Source organism: Jatropha curcas, chromosome 8 (genome assembly GCF_041381405.1).
Source record: "Jatropha curcas cultivar XTBG-Jc1 chromosome 8, XTBG_Jcur_1.0, whole genome shotgun sequence".
In the NCBI taxonomy this organism is placed as follows: Eukaryota; Viridiplantae; Streptophyta; class Magnoliopsida; order Malpighiales; family Euphorbiaceae; genus Jatropha; species Jatropha curcas.
In genome coordinates, this window is record NC_143158.1 from 3,048,605 (window position 1) to 3,072,989 (window position 24,385).

General features: G+C 32.4%; 6 protein-coding genes across 10 annotated transcripts; 3 read left to right on the plus strand and 3 right to left on the minus strand.

Moving 5' to 3' along the window:
- Positions 1-87: 87 nt before the first annotated feature.
- LOC105637999 (uncharacterized) lies at positions 88-4,527 on the plus strand. 5 transcript variants are annotated; one of them, XM_089724840.1, is made up of 9 exons: positions 88-865; positions 1,414-1,572; positions 1,722-1,835; positions 2,162-2,239; positions 2,465-2,557; positions 2,635-2,778; positions 3,501-3,554; positions 3,874-3,925; positions 4,015-4,527. In XM_089724840.1, the coding sequence occupies exons 1-9, from the start codon at positions 515-517 to the stop codon at positions 4,047-4,049; spliced, it is 1,080 nt and encodes a 359-aa protein (XP_089580966.1). In that variant the 5' UTR covers positions 88-514; the 3' UTR covers positions 4,050-4,527. The 5 variants fall into 5 exon arrangements, with proteins under 5 accessions (XP_089580966.1, XP_089580967.1, XP_089580964.1 ...); XM_089724838.1 differs by having other exon boundaries at positions 147-865; positions 3,501-3,608; XM_089724839.1 differs by having other exon boundaries at positions 157-865; positions 2,468-2,557; positions 3,501-3,608.
- An 873-nt stretch (positions 4,528-5,400) lies between these two features.
- On the minus strand, positions 5,401-6,679 carry LOC105637998 (FCS-Like Zinc finger 13). The gene is made up of 2 exons (XM_012221695.4): positions 5,961-6,679; positions 5,401-5,860 (listed from the first exon to the last, which is right to left on the minus strand). The coding sequence occupies exons 1-2, from the start codon at positions 6,557-6,559 to the stop codon at positions 5,701-5,703; spliced, it is 759 nt and encodes a 252-aa protein (XP_012077085.1). The 5' UTR covers positions 6,560-6,679; the 3' UTR covers positions 5,401-5,700.
- A 2,289-nt stretch (positions 6,680-8,968) lies between these two features.
- LOC105637996 (beta-galactosidase 15) lies at positions 8,969-12,910 on the plus strand. Its single transcript, XM_012221694.4, has 16 exons — positions 8,969-9,167; positions 9,256-9,464; positions 9,545-9,611; positions 9,695-9,787; positions 9,883-10,026; positions 10,127-10,321; positions 10,405-10,492; positions 10,570-10,688; positions 10,782-10,943; positions 11,027-11,205; positions 11,294-11,397; positions 11,497-11,594; positions 11,682-11,927; positions 12,015-12,226; positions 12,299-12,587; positions 12,671-12,910. The coding sequence occupies exons 1-16, from the start codon at positions 9,006-9,008 to the stop codon at positions 12,779-12,781; spliced, it is 2,478 nt and encodes an 825-aa protein (XP_012077084.1). The 5' UTR covers positions 8,969-9,005; the 3' UTR covers positions 12,782-12,910.
- A 1,072-nt stretch (positions 12,911-13,982) lies between these two features.
- Positions 13,983-18,254, plus strand: LOC105638357 (beta-galactosidase 15). The gene is made up of 18 exons (XM_012222148.4): positions 13,983-14,213; positions 14,304-14,399; positions 14,503-14,615; positions 14,717-14,783; positions 14,870-14,962; positions 15,065-15,208; positions 15,323-15,411; positions 15,502-15,607; positions 15,691-15,778; positions 15,874-16,001; positions 16,120-16,287; positions 16,405-16,595; positions 16,678-16,772; positions 16,863-16,960; positions 17,056-17,166; positions 17,243-17,565; positions 17,638-17,914; positions 18,011-18,254. Exons 1-18 carry the CDS (start codon positions 14,046-14,048, stop codon positions 18,149-18,151), a joined length of 2,496 nt encoding a protein of 831 aa, XP_012077538.1. The 5' UTR covers positions 13,983-14,045; the 3' UTR covers positions 18,152-18,254.
- A 287-nt stretch (positions 18,255-18,541) lies between these two features.
- On the minus strand, positions 18,542-18,934 carry LOC105638000 (ethylene-responsive transcription factor ERF018). Its single transcript, XM_012221700.4, has one exon. The coding sequence runs from the start codon at positions 18,932-18,934 to the stop codon at positions 18,542-18,544; it is 393 nt and encodes a 130-aa protein (XP_012077090.1).
- A 1,631-nt stretch (positions 18,935-20,565) lies between these two features.
- On the minus strand, positions 20,566-21,604 carry LOC105638001 (Integrase-type DNA-binding superfamily protein). The gene has a single exon (XM_012221701.4). It carries the CDS (start codon positions 21,473-21,475, stop codon positions 20,879-20,881), a length of 597 nt encoding a protein of 198 aa, XP_012077091.1. The 5' UTR covers positions 21,476-21,604; the 3' UTR covers positions 20,566-20,878.
- Between the last annotated feature and the right edge of the window lie 2,781 nt (positions 21,605-24,385).

Sequence of the window (24,385 nt, forward strand, 5' to 3'; positions counted from 1 at the left end):
GTGTTTGTGTATAATGAAGGAAAGAAAGTGTTTGAAATATTTTTTGATTGTTTGAGATATAAATGCGAAGTAAATTACCATAAAGTTTAACCGGATCGACAAAGGCTTTTTATCATTTCTGTTTTAATTTTTTTTATCAACAGTATGACTAAGATTACAAAGTTAACAAATTAATTTTGATTTCTGAAATCAACAATAATCATCGATTTAGAAAATGAAGTTAAAAAAACGCATACATTCTGGAATTCTTCGGATTACAAATTTCTTCTTTAGGTCTGGTTTCTAACAGCAAAAGATTTGAAGGACACCCCATCTCTTCGATAACCAAATCCTAAGAGGAGCAGACTCTCGAATAACCCATTAACCGCACATACCCAAATGTCTATCCTCCTCTCATCCACATCTCCTCTGCAGCTCTACTCTCCTCAAAGATTTTTGCAACATTGAATTAGTGTATTGTAAATTAAGCAATTTTAATAGAATTTATTGCTCTTCCAAAGAAGAGCAAATTGTTATGAGCTGCTTATCACGTGTTTCTTTGTACACTGCGGCTGTATTTGGAAGGGCGACCCATAGCGTCTCGACGAGTGCTTCTCATCAGTGTTCTACTCCCTTGTGGAAAAGAAGCTTTGAGCAAACTGGTATTAAAATAATCAATTCGGAACCTGTGTTGCCTAGATTTCGTATTCAGTGCTATTCCTCTACAAAAGGTAGTGTAAGAGCTTCACGCAAGAAGGAATCGAATCTTGAGCCAGCAGTTATGGAGCCAGAGATAGAGAAAGACGCTTTCTTTGTTGTGCGGAAAGGCGACGTTGTTGGCGTTTATAAGAGTTTCGCTGATTGCCAGGCTCAAGTTGGATCATCGGTATTCTTTTGATCTTTTATCTTTGAATAATTTCAAAACTTGATGCTTTTTAAGAATTTGTCTGCAAATTACTTGAATTTCATAGAATTTGACAATGGCGCAAGTATGTTAAATTCCATGGTTATTAAAGATAGAATTGCCAAATGAATTTTCTTTTTTAGATTAACAAGCATGTTTTGTGTGGATTGGGAGTGAATTCCATAAAATTTTATAGAATGCTTTTGTCTCAAACAACCTATTAATGATGTAGTTTTCACATTTACTTTTTGTGGTTTTAAGTTGCTTTTGAATTATTTTCTTTTCTTGTATCCAACTAGGACATTTTGGATGCTACTATATGTAACTCTTTATTAATTGGTTAGTGCCATTTAAAGGCAGACACCAGTAAAATGCCCATCCTAAACAATTGGTTTTTCACTGTTTCTTGTGTTTTACTATTAAGAGCAATGCTATAGAACTGTATGACATTCTAATGCAGTTCCTTTTGTTGGATAAAAATGTGACTTTAGATGAGTTTAAAAAATGTTTAAACCTTTCTATTCTCCTAGGTATGGGATCCTCCTGTCAGTGTATACAAAGGGTATGCTTTACCTAAGGACACTAAGCAGTATCTTGTTTCTCGTGGGCTCCAGAATGCTTTGTACACAATCAGAGCTGAGGATTTGAAAGAGGACCTTTTCGGGACGCTTTTACCTTGTCCTTTTCAGGTAAGTTGACATATTAATTGGTGTGAATGCTAAATCATTTTCTTTGGTAGGCAAGGACGACCAATTTTTTTTTTTTATTGAAATCTTTTCATGCTCTTTTGCCTATCCATGGTGCTTGAATAAGATCTAATAGTTGACCTGTATGATAGGAAGTTTTACTCAATATATTATTGCAGCAACCCACTTCTTCCAGAGGAGACTCATGTGTGCTGGATGCAACAACAAAGAAGAGATCACATCAATTAGTGGAATTGCAGACCGTGGTCAGTTTAGAGTTTCATCTTTCTCTGAAATGTAGAATCATTATATAAGTGTGAAAATGCACTTATGCAGAATATAACATCACCTTATATTGTTTCTTTCCACTGGAAACGAACTTGATCATCTTTTTCTCCTCATTTTCTGTCTTTCTGTATGTGTGTATGGCAGTTAAAAACTTCCATGAAATGTGATCCTGCAATGTTTTGTGGGTATATGACATGACTTAGCTTTGATAACTTCAGTTTGCAAATTCTATTGGCAGGCTATTCCCTTTTCGTAATCATTTTATGTATGCACTTCATTTAGATGCATGTTTATTGCATCGCAGGAAGCAGATGGATCAACATCTAGTTTAACTGATCCCTTGAGAAAGCACGTCAAATTGGATAATCAAAGTGAGGCTCAGGTACTGTATCATGGTTATGCATGCAGATGTCATATTGAAGCATGATGGATGCAAATGTATCTTTATTTCTAGCTTATCATTTGTTACGAGTTGATACTATAGATAGTGAAAGAGTTACTCTTGAGTAAGTCTTGTGAGGATTAGTTGATGAATGATTTTAATTGTATATGTAAAAGGACATTGTGAATTTGGGAAACAATAACAAACGTGATACTTTATTTGCAGCAGTCCTGTATTCTCGAGTTTGATGGTGCTTCAAGAGGCAATCCTGGACCAGCTGGTGCAGGAGCTCTATTGCGGACTACTGATGGCAGTGTGGTATCCATTATGGCTTTTCCTATATCATCTTGTCTTCTGTTAGTGGTTCAATCTCATTAAACCTCCAATTCATAAAGATCTGCAGATTGCGAGAAGGGTTGGGTACAGTCACATGTAATGTGGCTGAATATAGAGCTGTGATTTTAGGATTGAAATATGCTCTTAAAAAAGGCTATACGAAAATCTGTGTGCAAGGTGACTCCAAACTCATCTGTTCTCAGGTTGGTTCTGCCTTTTTATCTGCATCCTCCTCTCCTACTTCCCAGTTTTCTTATATCCGGTGTTGTGCGTGTATATATATGTGTGTCTGTCTGTGTATATTTTCTATATCATGTATATTATATATATATATATATATATATATTCTTTTTCTTGTTGAAGTTTCGCTTGAGATTGAATAGTTATCAATGTACAGAATGCTGCATGCATATCTTTGTTTCTTTATCTCTTACCTTTCTCCCCTGGGGGTTAGGATTGAGGGTGGGGGAGGATAGGATACAATGGACTGGGGGATTTGCTTGGTTTTATGATTGCATAGTCTTTTCATAGTTTCAAGTTCAATGCATGTTTTTTCTTTTCTTTCCTTGTCAAAAATAACAAGGCAAAGCCAGTGCATCTGCTAGATTTTGGACCACAATTCATGTGGGGATAATGCCATAATTTCTTCAAGTCTGTATCCTAGTCCCAACTCAGATTAATGAGGAAGCATTTGGAATATTATCAAACTGCCCTTTTCTTTCTTTGGCTTGGACTTGTAAGTTTGTAAAAAAAGAATAATTCGCTCCAATCTGATTCATGGGTGAAAAAGCTCAGAATCCATGTTCAGCTGTTCAGTTCATGTTGCATTTGTTATCTAGTGGATGATCTTTTATTTTATCATGGATAATCCTAGGTGTGTTTTGATATCATATTTTCGATTCTCACATGGAAAAGTATGGAACAGATTCAGGGTTCATGGAAGGTCAAACACAAAGACATGGCCAAACTATATGAGCAGGTCAAAAAGCTTAAAGACAAGTTTATTTCTTTTCAGATCAGCCATGTCCTAAGGGTTTGTGCTGTTCATTATAATTGTACTTTTGTGACTGTGATCTATATCTTGTGTTGAAGAACTTGCTTCTATTTGCTAATCTAATAACTTGCCAGAATGCTTTTCTATATAAGCTAATTTGACTCATCATAACTGCCCACTTTCTCATAGTAACATAAAAGTAGAAAGAGCAGTTCTTAGTTGAAAGTCTGTAATCCAGTGCTAATGCTTCTTTGGCTTTGTTGGATCATTCTAGTACCCTGACCTAGTCTTCTGTGTTTCACAGGAATTTAACTCTGAAGCTGATGCTCAAGCCAACTTGGCCGTCGCTCTTGCTGGTGAGGTTGCCTGTTTCAACGCCTACTGCATTTAAATGTTGTCCGACTTTAATTATATCAAGTATTTGTCGGATCTCTTTCTGATGCAGATGGCCAAGTTCAAGAGGAATGTGCAGAGGGATAGAGACTGAATGGTGTGTTTTCATTTGAACTCGTTCATTTAGAGATCAAACTGCAGAAGCAAGTGAATTTACAACTTACAACAATTGCAGAGCAATAGCAATTTTACAATAAACATTTTCAGTTTGATCTCCGAATGGATTTGATATTTTGCCTTGAATTTTGAAGCAGCACAGAAATAGATTTTTTCAAGCCCATTAGCGTCACCGACAATAGCCAATGGTGTTGGCTCATTTCCCATTGCCGGTCCAATTTTAAGAGAGAGAATTGTGAGCTTTTGGGTGATTTTGAGTTCAGGTTTTGACTGTTATTTCCCATTTGTATTTTGTAATTCTTCATTTTATTAGTGAATTTTGCTCCCATTTGCTCCTGGAATAGGCTTATGTCCAACCACGTAAAAAAAATTTTCCTTAATTTATTTTATCTATTTTGTAGTTGCATTCTGTTTAACCTGAATAAATATTTGCTTCTGTTGCACCAAAGTGTTACCTCTGCACCTTTTATTTTCTTTCATGACGTTAACAGTCAGAGAAACAACTCTGGAACTTGGTGGTCCATTTGCGATAATGTATGTTGTTTCATGTCTGTATTATAGCATTTACGATAGAAGTGCTGGGAAATGACAAACAGGACAAAGGCAAACCAATACTGTCAAAAGCTGATGCTAATTATAAGCTAACAGACTATAAGCTCCTTCGTCATTGAGCTTAAAGTTGTCATTTTGTATTGAAAGCTTCATTGCTTAAAGTTATTAGAAAAAAGCAATTTGAAACAATTATAGAGCAGCTTTTATATGTTTATTATGACCTCAACGCATCAATTCAATCTTCAATGTAAGTCTTCATTATACGTAATCGACATATGTTCAAGAAAGCATTGTTTGTTTTTACAGGAAAAAGGAACAGAAATTTTGACAGGAAAGAAATAAAAAAACCATCATCTTTCTTTATGTGCTTTTTGTGAAGATGGGTCCTAAATTTCTCTCTCTCCCGATGTCAGTTAAAAGACAGAACTTTACATGATAATATACATGATAATATCCAACAACTGCGAGTCAGTCTCCAATTAATTTTGTTGCATTCATTAAGTAATTGGAAATAATATATTTATTTTCATAATAATAAATATAATTATAATTGCATTAAAATTCAATTTATGCCTATCATATCATCCCATCATGCATGAGAGATGCCAAAATTGACTTTAATTATTTTAGGGGCTGTCATCCATCACAGATTGGTCCGTCCGGTCCTACTTTAGTGACCAAATGGACAGATGCTTTTGTTTTTTCTTTCTTTCTTTCTTTTATTTTTTGTTTTCATATGCAAATAATAAATATAGTGGCGTTGATTGAATTGTTACAAAACGATAAATCATCCTTCATAATATCATAATTGTAAAATTCTGACCAGTACTTAATCATATACCGCAATTACAATTATTTTCTCAATATAATAATTACATTTTTTTTTTTTTAAAAAAAAAGGTAAAAATCCATTTTCATATTCATAATTTTCCCTGCAATCCTAATTCCCGAACAAAAATTGTTTCTTTCTTTTTTTTCTGAATATTGAGAAGATAAGTTGTCATGTATATAATAGATGTTATTGCTATATATAATAGAGTTTTAACCGTAGTTATATGGTTTTCTAACGCTAAATGGCAAGAATTCCAGTAGAGAAGATAGGACTTGTTGTGTATGGTGAGCTTGAAACATCTGCAGATCTTGCAATTTCTGATCTGCACTGTTCTTTCCTCTCATCTATCATCATCTGCCTCGACCGGCATTCTACGCTACAGAATGCTTTCTCTCCTCTGTAACAATATTTATTCCAACACTATAATTAATTCTAAAAGCTCCAATATTTATATATAAATCAATCTTGAAAACAAAGAAAGATATAATATTAATTACCTGTACATATATATATCTCTCCCATGGAGCTTTTTCTTGCACAAGTGGCATGAACTAAGAAAATCTGAGGTTGGATACAAGCTGGAAACATCGCCATCGGAAAATTTAGCCGCCGGCGGTGGCGGCAATGGCAGCGCTTCCTTAATAACATGAAACCCAATTCTATGATTTCCATGATCATCATAATACAATTTTGTCAAGGACTTATTATCTGGTCCATGGCTGGTTACATACGTAAAATTCTCCAAACTCTGATCCCTTTCTCTTTCTTTACAATAAGAATATCTCTCACATTTCTTACCAGAATTGACTGGTATAGGATCTGACCTGTTCATGTTCATATTTGCACTGCAAATTGCATACTTTGCTAATATTTCATGTCCTCCATCGCAAGTAGACTTCTCAAGAGCAGCAACAATTCCTAATCCAACTCCACCAATATCGTAATAGTTCTTTAACCCTCTTGGTGATTGAATTTTATACTCTAATGGGCTTCTTGGACTTGGGGTAGTACCAATTTCCAAGAATCCTGCACGGTTGCCGGAAACCAATAATTCCGATAATCTTCCCATCATTGGATGAGTTCTCTTGCCCAGCATGGCTATAATATTTGTATTTGTGTATGAAGAAGATGAGATGAAATGAAATGAAATATAAAAATAAATCTCTCTGCAATTGCAGAATGATATAACCTATAGGAAGTGTCTGTCTTGAATTTATTGTGGAGTTGGTGCACTTAGCCCTCAGGTTTTTGGACTTATGTGATTATTGATTGCTAAAAAAAAGCTTATATTATTATTAATTTCACCATTATTTTTAATTATTAAGTAATAAAATAATAATTATAAAAATGTTGCCTATCAAGGTGGGCCCATTATTTTATCATGTCCACATCCAATGATTGGGACCTCTTATTGGGATGTGGTCCCGTGATGAGTACAAAAAGATTCCAAAGTCGCTTACTGCCGTCCAGATCGATGAACGTGTCAAGATCTTATGCAATTTTGAGTAAGCAATAATTACTTAGACCACCAGGAAGTTGGATGAGCCCACTGAATTGAAGGCCCATGCTTTTGGCATTGAAAATGACATGCTCTTTGCCCACTCTAGTGGGTTTTTCCGAGTGAATTACCCTTTGCTCCTCCACTTGACTATTTCTCATCTTCTATTTCTTTTACAAAATTTGCACAAAATTTTATTACTTTTGTAATCGAGCCTTTAACTTATAATAGAAAGAATTAAAAGAATTAGTATTAATTTTTAAAATTTATTTTTAATTATTTTAGGTAAAAAAATAATATGTTTAAATTTTATTTGAATTATATTAAATAATACGTGACCTTTGTATCTCTTTAAAAAAAAAACTAGTTATTCTCCTTTTCTTTTCATATACTTTTTAAGAAAATAATTATTTTTATATAAATTTCTGCATCGATAAAATAAATAATAGGTGTATTTATTATAAATCTTATAGGAATATATTGTAGAAGAATATTTTTTTTTTTTTTAGTTTTGCAAATCTTGTGAAAAGAGAGGGAATATTATTATTTTTTTTTTTTGCTACAAAGATTACAAGATTTTTTTTTTTTAAAAAAAAAAAAGAAAAATACTGAAAAAAGTGGGAGAAAACAGTTAAAAGAAAAAGGAAAGGTGAATCATAATTAAGTTTTACATAATAAAGGTGATACATTATTGTATTATGTAGTGCAATTATTAAGGGGCATTTAGGGAATTTGGGGTGAATAAAAAACTATGTGAGTATATGATATAATGTGGGATACCCTAGGTTGTAGGTTACAAAACTAGTAATCACAGGCCACAACAAAAGCAAAGGGACCCATTTTTTAATGTTTGCATATGTAGGATTTGTGGTTTTCATGATTTGGTTCAAGCCACGACCCGAATTAATCCAATTAGGTCGGACCGGCTTGCAAATGATAATGATTTCTTTATTTCCTATTTTTAGTGGAGAATATCATCTATCAAGATATTGACACGTACCTTCAATTCCTCTTTTTATTAGGAAAACCTATCTTTTATTATTAATTTTCTTTATGACTTGTAATATCATGTGAGGTGTACAAGATGCTGACCCTCACTTTTTAATATTTCTCTCCTTATTTCAGGGTTTAAATTTTTTTTTTTCAAAAAAAAAAATTTGGAGAAAAAATTAATTAATTAGATCAATTGCATTTTTAAAATATTAAATTTGTAAATTTTAAAAATTATATTTATCAAATTGTTCATTAATTGGAATGACAAAGACAGCCTCTTATTCAATGAACTGAATTGTTTCATTTGGATGGACGTGAAACCACCTTGCTCCCTAGCAAATCTGGGGGCATATGATAAACTTTGAAAGGAAAACAAATGACATTTAAATATTAATATATGTTAATGCAATTATTTCTTTTATTTATAATATATTAAATATTTATAATATATGCTTTGGAATGCCAAATAAGTAATTGTATAAATAATAAGTTAATGTATTTATGTACTTCATCCGTGGTTTGCAATTAATAATATCATTTAATTATTATTTTGTTATATCGCCAAAGACTTCTAAAATATCATGGGCTTTATTAACACTATTCAGCCCAAGAATCATAAATCATCAATTAAGCTTCTTCATGTGTAATGCAATATATAGCAGATTGGTCTGGAATTTTTAAAATGACCTTATGGCGGTCAATAATAATATTTCACAGTTGTTTCTCCTGAGACGACCGTCGTTCACTGACATTGTTTTTGATGGACGACCTGTCGTCTCTTGAATTATACATGCGAATGTTAAGATTTTGTTTGTTCTTAAAATATTGAAGATGAAATCAGTTACGATTTTATCATAAAAGGGTCAAATGTAACATTTTTTTTTTCTTTTTTTCAAGTGCTAAACTCCAAATCATGTTTCAGATGTGAAGCTGTTAAAAGGATTTTGGATTATATCAACTTAAAGATAGGAAATGTTGTTAATCTCTCATGCTACTATAAAATGCGTACAAGTTTGTTACTCTACTCATCAAAACATCAACTTAACTATCTATGGCTTCTGCAAATTTTCTTTATGCAATTTGCATTTGCTTCTCTTTTCTGGTTCTTTCATCAGCTACAACTGTTACGCATGACGGAAGAGCCATTAAAATCAATGGCACACGTAGAATTTTGATATCAGGTTCCATTCATTATCCAAGAAGCACGCCTGAGGTAATCTTTCTTTGGTTAAATTTTATTCCCTATGCTAATATAATGTAGCTTCTTTGTTCTTGATATACCTTAAATTCTCTTTTTTCAGATGTGGCCAGACCTGATAAAGAAAGCTAAGGAAGGTGGTTTGGATGCCATTGAAACATATGTGTTCTGGAATGCTCATGAACCAGAACGTCGCAAATATGATTTTACTGGTAATCTTGATCTTTTCCGGTTCATCAAAGCAATTCAAGCTGAGGGACTCTTCGCAATTCTTCGGATTGGACCATATGTTTGTGCTGAATGGAATTATGGGTAACCAAGAATCCATATAAATTGAATGTTTGTTTAGTTTTTATTTATACGTAACTAACGTTTTATTTTCTTATTATTAGAGGTTTTCCTGTATGGTTGCACAACAGGCCTGGCATCCAGTTTCGCACGGCAAATGAAGTGTTTATGGTAATGTTCACGTTAATTAAGATCATTTAGTTTTACCCTTATCACTTACATTTTTATAACGTATTACTATTTCCCTTCTTTAGGATGAGATGCAAGGTTTTACAGAGGAAATAGTATTATTGGCCAAACAACAGCAACTCTTTGCATCACAAGGAGGTCCTATCATTCTTGCACAGGTATATATGTGTATATATATATATATATAAACTTGTATTTTTTTTTTTTTTCTTTCCATTTAATTATTATGACAAGTTTTACAAATTATGAACAGATTGAGAATGAGTATGGGAATATAATGTCTGCATATGGAGCTGGTGGAAAAGCATACATTAATTGGTGTGCAAATATGGCTAATTCGCTTGACATTGGAGTTCCATGGATTATGTGCCAACAAGATGATGCTCCCCAGCCAATGGTATATACACATTTATCTAAATTAACTAATTATGATTTTGTTTTATTAATTGAACAATTCAAATGCTTTAATTAACCAACTGCACCATATTTCTTATCAGATCAACACTTGTAATGGATGGTACTGTGATCAATTCACACCCAATAATCCCAATAGCCCAAAAATGTGGACTGAGAATTGGACTGGTTGGTTTAAGGGTTGGGGTGGTAAAGATCCACACAGGACTGCTGAGGATCTTGCTTTTGCTGTTGCTAGATTTTTCCAAACTGGAGGCACATTACAAAACTACTACATGGTTAGTATTTAATTAAATTATCATTAGGATTAAATTCTAATTTATAGAATTTTATTTTTTTAATTACTTCTTGGTTTTTTTAGTATCATGGTGGGACTAATTTTGGAAGAACAGCTGGTGGTCCATATATTACTACTTCTTATGATTATGATGCGCCCCTTAATGAATATGGTAGGAATGTATCTTTCAGCTTTTATTTATTTATTTTGTTTCTGTCATTAATATATTTATGTTGAAATTCTTAACAGGAAATTTGAATCAACCAAAATATGGCCATTTGAAGCAGCTCCATGCTGTTTTGCACTCCATGGAATATACTCTTACCCATGGAGACATTTCCACAATAAATTATGACAATGCAGTCACTGTAAGTATTATTGGTGTAATTGGAGATTATACAATTAATCAATCACCCTATTTTATATAATTAATTATAAATGTTTTATTTTTGAATTTGCAGGCAACAATTTATGCATCTGAGAAAGGGTCAAGTTGCTTTTTGAGCAATGCAAATAGCACAACAGATGCTACCATTGTGTTTCAATACTTAGAATACAAAATTCCTGCATGGTCTGTCAGTATTCTTCCTGATTGCAAAAATGTAGCATATAATACAGCCAAGGTAATCTACTTATTTATGAATATTACATCTTCTTGGAAGAAAATAAATAGTCTGTTATTTAATCTTTAAGTATGTCTATATAGGTGACAACTCAAACTACAACGATGGTGAATCAAAAGACGACTTCATTTTTTGACTGGTCATGGAGGCCAGAAGACGTTAACTCAACCATTGTCTTGGGCAGTGGCGATTTTTCTGCAGACCAACTTCTTGATCAGAAAATTTTTAATGATTCTAGTGATTATCTTTGGCATATGACCAGGTAATTAATTTCAAGTTTGTCATTAATTGGATAACCTTAGCATTATATATTACTAATTGAATGATTTGATTTATTTGACAATTAACAGTGTGGATCTTAAGAAAGATGATCCCATTTGGACTGATGATATGTCTCTTCGAATTAATGGTACTGGCCACGTTCTGCATGCATTTGTCAATGGAGAAATTGTTGGTACGTACTTGCATAAATAACAAGCATTATTATGTATAAATACCATAATTAGAAAACAGCTTATAATTTATTATTATTATTATTATTTATTTTTATCAGGTTCTCAGTGGAGGAAAAATGATCTCTTTGAAAAGAGTATCAAGTTGAAACAAGGAAGAAACTTGATTACTATACTCAGTTCGACAGTTGGTTTACAGGTACAGACATTAGTGTGTTTATATTAATGGAGTGTTAATTAACAGAAATGAGTTATAGTTAATTGATTTTCTATTGTTTTCTTTCAGAATTACGGTGCAAGATTCGACTTGGGACCAACTGGAATTCCAGGGCCAGTAGAGTTGGTTGGACGCAAAAATGATGAGACAATTATTAAGGACTTATCTTCTGGAAATTGGACATATAGGGTTGGATTGCAGGGATTGAACCAGACTGTCGTGGACAATAATATAATGTACAATTTGAATTTACCTGAAACTTTCAAATGGCAGGATAAAGATCTTCCTTTTTTCACGATGATGACTTGGTACAAGGTATGCATATTAATTTATGTAAAAAAACTATTATCTGATTTTAAAACTTATGAACTAATTATACTTGTGTTGGTTAAAACATTTCAGGGCACTTTCAAAACTCCCTCTGGAAACGATCCAGTTGTATTGGATATGCTTGGCATGGAAAAGGGATTGGCTTGGGTAAATGGTTACAGCATTGGGAGATATTGGCCAAGTATTCTTGCAGACGACGATGACTGTACAGAGAAATGTGACTATAGAGGGGCATACAACAATAACAAATGTCTCACCAATTGTGGTAAACCTAGCCAAAGAGTGTGAGTATTGTATTAACTCTCTGGTTATGGTTTCTAAATTTTTGTTATTAATTTAATTTGGTATATATAAAGGTATCATATTCCTCGATCTTTCCTGAAAAATGATCCCAATGCTACCAATACACTGGTTCTCTTCGAGGAGTTTGGTGGAAGTCCATTTTTTATAACTCTCCAAACAGTTACAGTTGGAAAAGTAAGTGGGAGAGGCAATGAAGGAGACACAATAGAGCTTTCATGCTATGGAAAACCCATTTCAGCAATCCAGTTTGCTAGTTTTGGTGATCCTCAAAGGACTAGTAATGGCTCCTTTGAGAAAGGCAGTTGTGAAGGGTCTAAAGATGCTTTATCAATTGCCCAAAAGGTAATTAGTTTTGTTAATTGAAATTGAGTTAAGTGGATATATACCTAATTCTTAATTAAATTGTTTGAACCATAATTTTGCAGGCATGCGTTGGGAAGGAGACTTGTGCAATTAAAGTTTCTGCAGATGTATTTGGATGCACAAATTGTGAGGAAGGTGTTGAGAATAGTCTAGCTGTGGAGGCTTTGTGTTAACAAGATGAAACTTTTGTAGTTTTGGGCTAATTAGGTTGGTTTTTGTTAGGGATTTAAAATTTTGCATGGAGATGTACCCAAAATTGTTCATAAATTAATAAAATTAGAAAAGCTTTAATTTCTCTTATATATTCAACTTGGTCTTGCATTTCTTTGATTTGCAGTTGCCCATTTCTTTTTGCAATGCTCCTATCCTCAATCTTAAATGTTGACCTTTTTACCCACAAGCGACAAGCAAACCACCTGTCGTTCGACAATAGTGATTCAAGCATTTATCTATTTAATTTCAATTTACAAGTTTCCATGTGGGTGATTAAATAAGAATAATTCTTTTTTAAGTATGTCATAGTTATGGATAAATAAGAATAATTCTAGTATCTATTTTTAGTCCTTCATTTAAGATTTTTTTTTTCCAGTAATTAAGGTAAGCTAAAAAAATTAATTAATTATCCCTAATTTCATAAATAATTTTGGAAAACAACTTTTACAAATAAGAATCAACATAGAGAATAATTAATTGTATATGAAAAATAATGTCTAAGGCTTGCATATGAATTACTTTCTTGGATCAGATGTGAATGAATCATGATTTACAAATATCACTAATTTACAATAGATGATATCAAATAACCTATTACAGCATTATTTCACCATATTAATTATCACTAAATCAAAAATAAAAATATTACTAATTTTATAAAATTAAAAATATATGAATTTGCACATACAAACATATATATAAAAAATATGCATTTAAAACTAAGTTTTGTAATACAATTTATTTACACCAAACAGTCTCTTAATCTTCTAGTGAAAGTAGAAGCACACTATCACATTGCAAGCCAACTTCATACTTAGAATTTTAGATACTTAGAATTATTTACAAGAAGCCATTTCTTATGGACTACCTAAATCCTATTTCCCATAACTAACTACAACCACACTTGTGCGACATTGAACACTAATCACTAAATAAAATTATATATATATATATATATATATATATATATATATATATATATATATTACCAAAAAAATTTCAAAATAACTAATTCAATAAATCCAAATTTAGATACTTGAGATTATTTACGTATTTGCATGAAGATTGATATATATTAACTGTACATGCTACAATTAGGGGGTCATATCAGATTTCTTCTATCTCTGCAATATCATTATCCTATCCACCATCATTTCTTATTATAAAAGGAGCCTCCACATGGATAAACAGTCGTAGCATCAAGTCACGATATTGCTAAAGAAAATGTCGAGTTCTTGGTTTGGAACTCTTCTTACTGTGAGTTTTGCATTGTTAGTTGGTTCATGCTTAGCAGCAGGTGAAGTTGAATATGATGCGAAAGCTATCATCATCAATGGCCAACGAAAACTTATCATTTCTGGATCAATTCATTATCCTCGAAGTACTGCTGAGGTATATATAATCGATTAGCATATACATGTATATATGTATAATACTTTTCTGTATTTTTAGAGTTCCAAATTATTTTTGTATCTGTTTCAGATGTGGCCTGATCTAATTCACAAGGCAAAGGAAGGTGGCCTTGATGCTATTGAAACATATATTTTTTGGAATGCACATGAGCCTCGCCGTCGTGAGGTTAGAACCCAGAATTCAAATGTTGATCTACATGTGTATATTTTCCAAAATGTTTAAATACATAACTTCAATGTTAAAACTTCTTTTTCTTTTTATGTCTCAGTATAATTTCAGTGGCAACTTAAACTTCATAAAATTTTTCCGAGAAGTTCAAAGAGCAGGACTATGGGGAATTGTTCGCATCGGTCCTTACGCTTGTGCTGAATGGAATTATGGGTAAATCTTAAATTTCCTTTCTAGATCTTTTAACTGATAAAATAATTATAATTAAGAACTTCAATTAATGTTCATACGTACATTTTTATATGCTTTGACAGTGGCTTTCCTGTATGGCTACACAATATTCCAGGGATTAAACTAAGGACCGATAATGACATTTACAAGGTTTTAATTTCAACGTTGATTAACTTTGGTTTAGAGATTAACTTTTAGTTGCAACAAATCTAAATACAAAAGTGTTTTTTGTACAGAATGAAATGCAAATTTTTACTACAAGAATTGTGAACATGCTTAAAGAGGCTGAGCTCTTTGCATCACAAGGAGGACCAATAATTCTTGCACAGGTATCTTTCAGTTGCCATCTTTCATGAGTGAATTAATTATTACAAGTAGCTGTTGCTTGAGTGCTAAACAATAAATGCCCATATTTGAATGATTACAAACAGATAGAGAATGAGTATGGAAACATTATGAGTTATTATGGAGAAGCAGGGAAATCATATGTTCAATGGTGTGCTCAAATGGCTGTAGCTCAAAATATTGGTGTTCCTTGGATTATGTGCCAACAATCTGATGCCCCACCTTCTGTGGTACCTATATGTTTTTTAATTTATATTTTTCATATATATTGAGATTTCTTAAATTAATATATAATTAACATAAGCACTTGATCAATATTACATAGATTGGTTTTCATTTTTCAGATCAACACATGTAATGGATTCTACTGTGATAAATTTTATCCAAACAATGCTTCAAATCCTAAAATGTGGACAGAAAACTGGACTGGATGGTTAGTTTTCTTAATTTCTTTATTTTCTTTTCTCTTTGTTTTCCTAATATTTTAATTTAAAATTTAAAAAAAAAAAAAGAGATTTTGTAGGTTCAAGAAATGGGGACAAAAAGACCCATATAGACCTGCAGAAGATTTGGCATTTGCTGTTGCACGTTTTTTCCAGTATGGTGGTATCTTGCAGAATTATTATATGGTTAGATCAGAATCACTTCCCTAAATTCTTGTTCTTCAATTAAAAAGATACTTAAAAAGTATTTACTATTTTCTTAATTACAGTATCATGGAGGAACCAACTTTGGACGCACATCAGGAGGCCCATTTATTACAACATCCTATGACTATGATGCACCATTGAACGAATATGGTTAAACAATAATGATAATCACTCCCTTTAATTTAAAAATTAAGACCCATTTCTCTATTGTTTTAGTCAATAAAAGTTTTAACATCGTTTTTCAGGAAGTTACAATCAGCCCAAATGGGGACACCTCAAGAACTTGCATGCAGCGATAAAATTAGGGGAAAGTATACTGACTAGTACTTACAGCACAGTCACAACCCAGAAATTCTTGGATGGTTGGGTTGAGGTATGAACTGATCAGTGTTAAATATATATATATATATATATATATATATATATATATATATATATATATCGAAATTTTAATTTAAAGAAAGTGATGAAATTTTAATTTTATGAATCAGCTGACGACATACACAGACCTTGCTACTGACGAGAGATTCTGTTTCTTGAGCAATACAAAAAATGAAGACGCGAATATTGACTTGCAACAAGATGGCATGTACTTTGTGCCTGCCTGGTCTGTTAGTATCCTCCAAGGTTGCAAGAATGAAGTTTTCAACAGTGCAAAGGTAAGTCTAGATAATATTTTGCAGCTTAATTACTGTTCAGTCATTGCTCTGATTGATCTATTTTTTAAAAGCGAACTAATTAGTCCTTAACACATTAACGTTTCTGGGTTTAAACAGGTTAATGTTCAGACATCTTTGATGGTAAAGAAACTACATGAGAATGATAATCCTCAAACACTATCATGGATGTGGGCACCAGAGAACATAAGAGACGCCCTTAACGGAAATGGTAACTTCAGAGCAAAACAGCTTCTTGAGCAAAAAGAAGCAACTTCTGATGCAAGCGACTATTTATGGTACAGTACTAGGTACGTATATTATTTATCTAGGAAAGGCAATTATATTATCTTATCTCCAGGCTTTTCTTCATTTAGAACTTCTGCAACGCAGAGTTGATCACAATGATACAATCAAGAACAACGTTACCTTGCATGTGAATTTCTCAGGGCAAGTCCTTTATGCTTATGTTAATCGGAGGCTTATAGGTAATTATTAATAATAATAATCATGTCCTATACGTTTAATCTATAATCCATACTAATAATCTTCATTTACACTGATTACAAAAACTACAGGTTCACAATGGGGATACACTTTCGTATTTGAAAAACCTGCTCTGCTAAATCCAGGACCAAATATAATAACTTTGCTCAGTGTTACCGTTGGATTGCAGGTGTTTATTTGATAATGTATAAATAAATTGGACCTGAATTGCCATGAAAATATTCAGAAGTTCAATCTAATGTATGATCATGTTATATTTTGCAGAATTATGGTGAATTTTTCGATGAGGGACCTGAAGGCATAGCAGGAGGCCCTGTTCAATTGATTCATGGAAACACAACAATTGATTTGTCATCAAACCTGTGGGCTTACAAAGTAAGTTGTCATTAAAACTAGTAGTTAACAGTTTAGACTAATTATATATATGATTGATTAATTTCGTGGAATGAAGATTGGATTACATGGGGAGGCAAAACGACTCTACGATCCAAATTCGCTCCATGGAAATCTGTTCAGGACATCTGATGAACTTCCTGTTGGGAGAGCCATGACTTGGTACAAGACCAAATTTCAAGCTCCCTCAGGAACCGACCCTGTGGTGTTGGACTTGCAAGGCATGGGCAAAGGTCATGCCTGGGTAAATGGACGTAGCCTGGGAAGGTTTTGGCCAACGCAGATTTCTGATAGCAACGGATGTAGCAGTACATGTGATTACCGCGGCAATTATAGCGGCGACAAATGTTTAACCAACTGTGGAAATTCTAGTCAAAGATGGTATTGTAACATCACTTATCTACAATGTTTCTGAATACAGACAGGAAAATTAATGTTTGTATCATCAATCAGGTACCATGTCCCAAGATCATTTCTGAAGAAGGGTAGAAACACATTAATTTTGTTCGAGGAAGTTGGTGGAAACCCTTCAAATGTATCTTTCCAGATTGTTACAGTTGGAACTATTTGTGGGAGTGCATATGAAGGAAGCACATTAGAACTGTCTTGTACCGGTGGTCGAATCATTTCCGACATAGAATTTGCCAGTTACGGCGACCCACAGGGAAGTTGCGGATCATTCAATAAGGGGGATTTCGAGGCTACTCATAGCGTTTCTGCTGTGGAAAGGGTAATTATACTAAACATTCATTTTTTTGCTTTTTCCATTTATATGAACCAAATTATGATTGAAAATTGCATTCTCTGTTGTGTTCTGTCTTTATAGGCATGCGTTGGGAAACAGAATTGTCAGTTACCAGTTTCAAATGCAACATTTGGAGCGACCAACTTTGGCAGTACAGCGAGGTTGGCAGTGCAAGCTCTTTGCATGGGATCCATTGAATATCAAGCAAGAAAGGGAAATTGAACCCCGATAAGTAAGGGATGTCTATTAGATAGGGTTTCTAATTGCAATTATGCTTTGTAAGATACCAAATTTTCAATTCATCATTCACTATTCACATTGTTAATTGCAACATTTCTCTTAAAATGAAATTTTGCCAACTAGACGAAATTCAATCCTCTATATATTAATAAGCAAAACCATATAAAATTCCTAGCTATTGGAGCCTTCTTGGCCTCAAAATGGACTATATAAATCAAAATCCATGGAGCGAAGTCTACGTAAGTTAGAATATTGAACAAAGGAAAATCTTGAAGAAATAAAAGCAAAAAAAGGGCCTCAGCTAATAAACTTAAACTATCCACACACCAGGTGTTTGATAATATGCACCACTGGAAATCCTTTCCGAACTTTCTACTCTACGCTGCGTGGCAGGCCAAAAAAATAAGTCTCTCCACGCAATTCTGACGACTCCTTCAACAACCCAGACGCCTCTTCCGATGCCGTCATCTCCGGGCCCTTTCGTGCATGCCTAAACGCAACATCCCGAATCTGAGACGGCGAGAGATCAGTTGCTGAAGGAATATCCGGTGGATTCATTGGGAAATTGAGAATCGCAGAAGGTCCACGTAAGCAAAAAAGCGCAGCATCATAGGCTCTAGCTGCTTCCTCTGCAGTGTTATAAGACCCTAGCCAAATCCTACCTCTGCTATTCGGTTGCCGTATCTCCGCCACCCATTTCCCCCATTTTCTCATCCTCACTCCCTTATATTTTTCTCCTCTACCACCCTCGCTCGGCCTCACCATATCTCATAAACAACAGTTCTTTCCTTCCTTATCAATTTCAGCGTCGTCTTCTTATCAATCTCAGCATTTTGGAGTGCAATAAAAACCGAGGGTATAGGAGGGGAAGTAGGAGACGCAATGAGTAGAGCTCGTGGAGGCTTATTACAATGCCACGTTGACTTACGGAGGAAAAGCCGCGGCGATGTTGCTGGGATCGGAACGTGGAAGGTTACAGGTGGGAAAGCTGGTACCGTACGATCAGGATTAAGATTTAATTTAGAGCATTACACGTGGTTATGTTTACTGTATCCATGTGGAAAACGGAACACGTGGCTGCCATTACGCTGCTTCGATGAATGGTGCTATGGAATAAGAATGACGAATCCACATCTGATCGAAAGGAATTTCTAGAAGGTCAACAGTTAGCGGTGCTTGGAGTCAACTGTGAGTTGCACTTTACCTAAGTTGCAGAGGATGGGTGGTCTATTATACCTAAGTATCTTTACAAATATGAGGTATTCTTTTTAATTAAAACACATGTGTATCATGTTTGGTCTGGTGGAATTTTTCATTAATATAAATAGCGAGAAGTCTGGAATGTAAAATGTTTGATCACAAAAATTTTACCAATGTGATAAATTAAGAGAATAGTACTATTTCAGCTATTAAATTTTAATTAATAATATAAAAAAAAAACTTCTTTATTGTGAAATTAGAGTCGTTAGACTCACAAAATTATAAATTTGATAAATGGGATTTAGTGTTAGTGAAATTTAAATAATGATAAATGATATAGCTACTATAATTTTGCTTATCAATAAAAAAATTTTATCAGTTTTTACTTTCTACAGTCATTTTAGCCTCAAACAGTTTTGTTTTTGGATCTATTTGTGAATATGATGACTAAACTCTTCCTGTATGGCTTTGAATTAAAAAGTGCAACGTGTGACTTTTTTTTTTTTTTTTCACTTATAACATTGAAAAGCTTCACTAATTCAAGAAACAAGTAATGCACTAAAAAATAAAAATTGGCCTATTTTAATTTCTTTACCCTACATAGTCAATATAGTGATGGTGGTCCCAATACATTCCCCCTTAACTAATCAACAATAATAATAATAATAATAATAATAATAATAAATAAAAATCTCCTATATTATAGCTAAATTAAGCTAAATTAACACATGAGGATCTCTATTTTATTTAAACTAATTATGAATATTTCTAAGTTGTGATTTCATTAATATTTCAATCATTTTGTAAATAATAATATTTTTTAATTGTCAATTAACTGAGAAATAATATTTTAAATTGTAGTCAAAATAACTATCAAGTCGCTAATTTATGATTTTCTTTAGTGCTTTGATCTCTTTTTTATATAGAATGATAAAAAATATTAATAAAATTATAATTATAATTTAAAGATTTTATAGTTAGTGTTTTTAAAAATGTTCCTGTATACTAATTTGATTATAATATTGAAACAATTTTTTCTTTTCGTAATATAAATAATAGTTGATGAGAAGATTTTGAATTGGACGCATTTTATGTTAGGTCCCTGTCAGCCAAAATGCACAGTTTTCCAACGTGTTCTATAAATAAAAAAGAAGATGCTGAGAATGAGACATTCACTTAAATTCCGCACATGAATATTGTGATTCTAAACTCCCTAATTATTAAATTCAATAAATAATTACAAAATTGACAAACTTAGCACAAACTGTAATCAGTTCAAACAAAAAAACTACCAAATAATAAAAACAATGACCGTTACGTGTTTTAACTTCAAATTTATACTGCTGTCTATCAGGAATAGGAAGGTTGGCCATCAAAAATTTGTCCATCAAATTCAGTACCCGAAACTATTAAACCCGGGTAGAAAAAATTGTCAGTAAGTCTGGATACTAAAACTGTCCAGAACTATCCGACCCGAAAATAAATCTAAAGAAAAAGAAATTTGTATCTTTAGAAGTTCCAAAGGAATGAATCTTGTGCTACAACACCATCTAAATTCTCCTCTACCAAGTCAGGGCCAGGTCCTGTTAACGGTGAAAAAAAATCGTTATGAAGATCATCAAATCCCGGAAATATCCCATAATCCGTATTCGCTAACAAATCCAAGAACGGTATGTCCATCATCAGTTCACTACCATCTATCTGCGCAGTCAAATCCGACACTACTGAAGGACAAGGAGACTCCGCTTGCAATTCCGTTACAGATTGATCCGTTGAAGAATTCTCCAATTGTTTTCTCGAAGGATACGAATTCGCAAACCTAGCAGCCGCCGCTTGAATTTCGGGTGGGGAAAGGGACCTTCCGCCGGCTATTTCAGGTGGGTTATCGGGGAAATTGAATTTGGCAGTTCGGCCACGTAAGCAAAAGAGTGCAGCGTCGAAAGCACGCGCCGCTTTCTCTGCTGAATCGTATGATCCTAACCAGATTCGCTCTCTACTGTTTGGTAAACGGATTTCAGAAACCCATTTCCCCCATTTTCGCTTGCGGACACCTTTGTACTTAGAATCACTTCTGTCGGCAGGCTTATCGGTTGTGTGTTTCACCATTTTCTGGCCAATTAAAGATTCTGTCTTTTGTTTTGCTTTTATTTTAGTGAGTAGGAGTATGAATTGAACGCTTTCTTTGGTTCTGTTTCTTGTGGATTAGCTGAAGATGCTTGTTGGGGATAAGATTTTGCGGCTCTGCGCTTATATATGTGGGGGACGCTGGCAATCGTCAACGCAAAAGAGACGCGTTCCGGTAGAAAGTATGCAGAAAAGAGTTAAGAATGATCCACGTGGCGAGCCAGCTAAGCAATCTTCCACTGCTACGCGGGGGTTTTAGATGAGAGTTGAACGCACGTGTGTTTATTTCTATTTATTTTACTAAAATTGGAGTCACGTGTGTAATTTATTTATCGTGCGATTCAATTCATCAGTCGCATCTCAATGCTAAACAGAAAAAATAACATGGAAAATATAAAATTGGGGAAGAGAAGTAAAACGACAAACTTTTACATCGCGTCAGAAACATTTTGTTGCTCGCATGTCGTGGGACCTTCTTCATTTGTTCTTTAATCCTTTGTGTTTTTGTTAGTGATTGAAACAATTATTAATTTGCATGCGTTTTTAGTTGAGGTATTTTAAATCAATTGCCAATATTTTCTTTTGAATTGTCTCTCAATGAAAAAAAAAATAAAGTTGGATAAATATTTTTCAAATAGAGAATTATATAAAGTGTGTGGGTTAATTCCATATTAGGAAAAAAATATTAAAAAAAGTAGTAAATGGCAACGAGGAAGTAAATCAATTAAATTGTTTTTTTTTTTTACAAAGATAAATTCAATTTATTAGAAGCTCAAATTATAAGTAAATTACCAATGAATTTGATTAATGGCTATTAGGATCTATATTTAACACGTCTCAAAATCTCTTTTTGTTTGTGTTAATTATGACAACGGAAATTATATCCATATCATTATATATATATATAAAGGAGAATCATGGTCATTCTCACATGTGTTTATGTGACATCTCCACTAAAAAAAGAGAGTTTATAGAATTTAAGTATTTAATTTTCAGTTGGCCAGTAAAAATTTAGCTCTTAAAATTAAATTGCATGAGCTGTAAATTAGAAAATGTAACTCACTTATTTAAGATTGTCTTTATTGTCTTCAACATTATAAAATATAATCACAGTTTGGAATAAATGAATCATGGTTGTAGAATTCATTTGTAAATGAATTCCAAATAGAATTCATTTGCAAATGAATTTGTCATGTTTAGTATGCTACAATTTAAAATAAGAAATTCAATTGAATTTCACAAACTTATGTTTGGAATAAATTCTTAAATGAAAATTCATTTGTATGTATTTCTTATAACACTCTTGACATAATAATTTAACAAAAATAGATAACATACACCAATTATGTTTATTATGTACAATATAATAACTTGTCATTTTTTTTTATTAAAATCTAAATAATAAATTTCATATAAATAAGTACGTTAATATTTCATGCTAATTAATTAATTATATAAGCAGTAATATTCATCATAATAATTATTTTTAATTGAGATAAAAAAATTTTTTGATTTAAGTAATTAATTTGAAAACTTAAAAAAAATTAAAAATGTTACTATTGTTTTTAATTGCATTTGAAAATAATTGTTGAAGTTTCTATAGTTTTATAATTATATTAACTAAGGTTATTACTATACTTATAAAAAAAAACGTCATTACTGGTATGAAATTTTCAAAAAAAATAAAAATAAAAGGGAAAAAAATATATAAACTAATGTCAGTATTGGATTAAAAAATAAAAAAGAAAAAAAAAGTAAAAATAGTTGAGTTTATGGTAGAGAGTAATTTTATCAATAAACATTAAAATGGTCAATTTTGTAGAATTCATTTACAAATTCAATCAATGTTAGTAAAGTTTGAGTTAGTCATACCCAATCTCATAAAATTCAATTCGTAAAATTCAAATCTGTGTTTTTTTTCATTTCAAACATAATATTTTAGAATTTCAAATGAATTCCACAAGTTTTTCTAGAATTTATTTGCAAACGGGCTCTTAATATTGCCTAATTATTATTTCTCCATACCTTCTTAATTTTGTAACATTATTCAAACATTTTCATATTTTTTTAATGAAATTAATCAATGATGATTTATGCATTACACACTGCGAATGCCTTATTTCTTTCCACTTTTTTTATCTTATTTAATTGAATCGATGACAGTTTGTGCATCAATTGGAAAAATTTTATTTACTGTGTTTCGGATTTACAACATATAAATACAAACAGATTTATATGCATATTAAAATTCAATTAAAATCTATAAATCGAAGGAGCTTTAAAATTGAAAGGTAAAAAAAAAAAAAAAAAAAAAACGCATAAATTTATGGCTTTCCTCGTCAAACATTATCCTCTAATTGATGATTTTTTATGAATTTAGCTTTCATGAATTTTAAGCACACAATATGTTTTTATGTGGCTATTGGTGTTCTCTATATTAAAAATTAAAATAATATGTCTATTTTAAAATATATATCACTAAAATTAAAATTCAAAAAAGAAAAATATGCCTTCATCAAATTAGAACCTCCTCCTATTTTCATGATCTATTTACAAATTAACCTCTATAAATATTCTAATTTTTAATTTTTCTACTCATAATTTTCATGCATTTCATTTTTTTATGTCTTGCTTGAATATACGAAACTCTTTTATTTTTTCCGTTCATTTTTGTCCTCCCTCTCTTTTCTTTATCTATCACGTCTTTTACCTTATATTGATTATCAAGTTCAATTTATTTTTCTGAATAAAGGATACTTTTGTTTTTTTATTGTGCATTATATTTTATTATATTACTATATTTTTTGAGATGTTTGCAATCTTTAAAATTTGATTTTCAAGTTATAAAATTTAAATGAATTCTTATCTGAATGAATAAGAAATTCAAGTAAT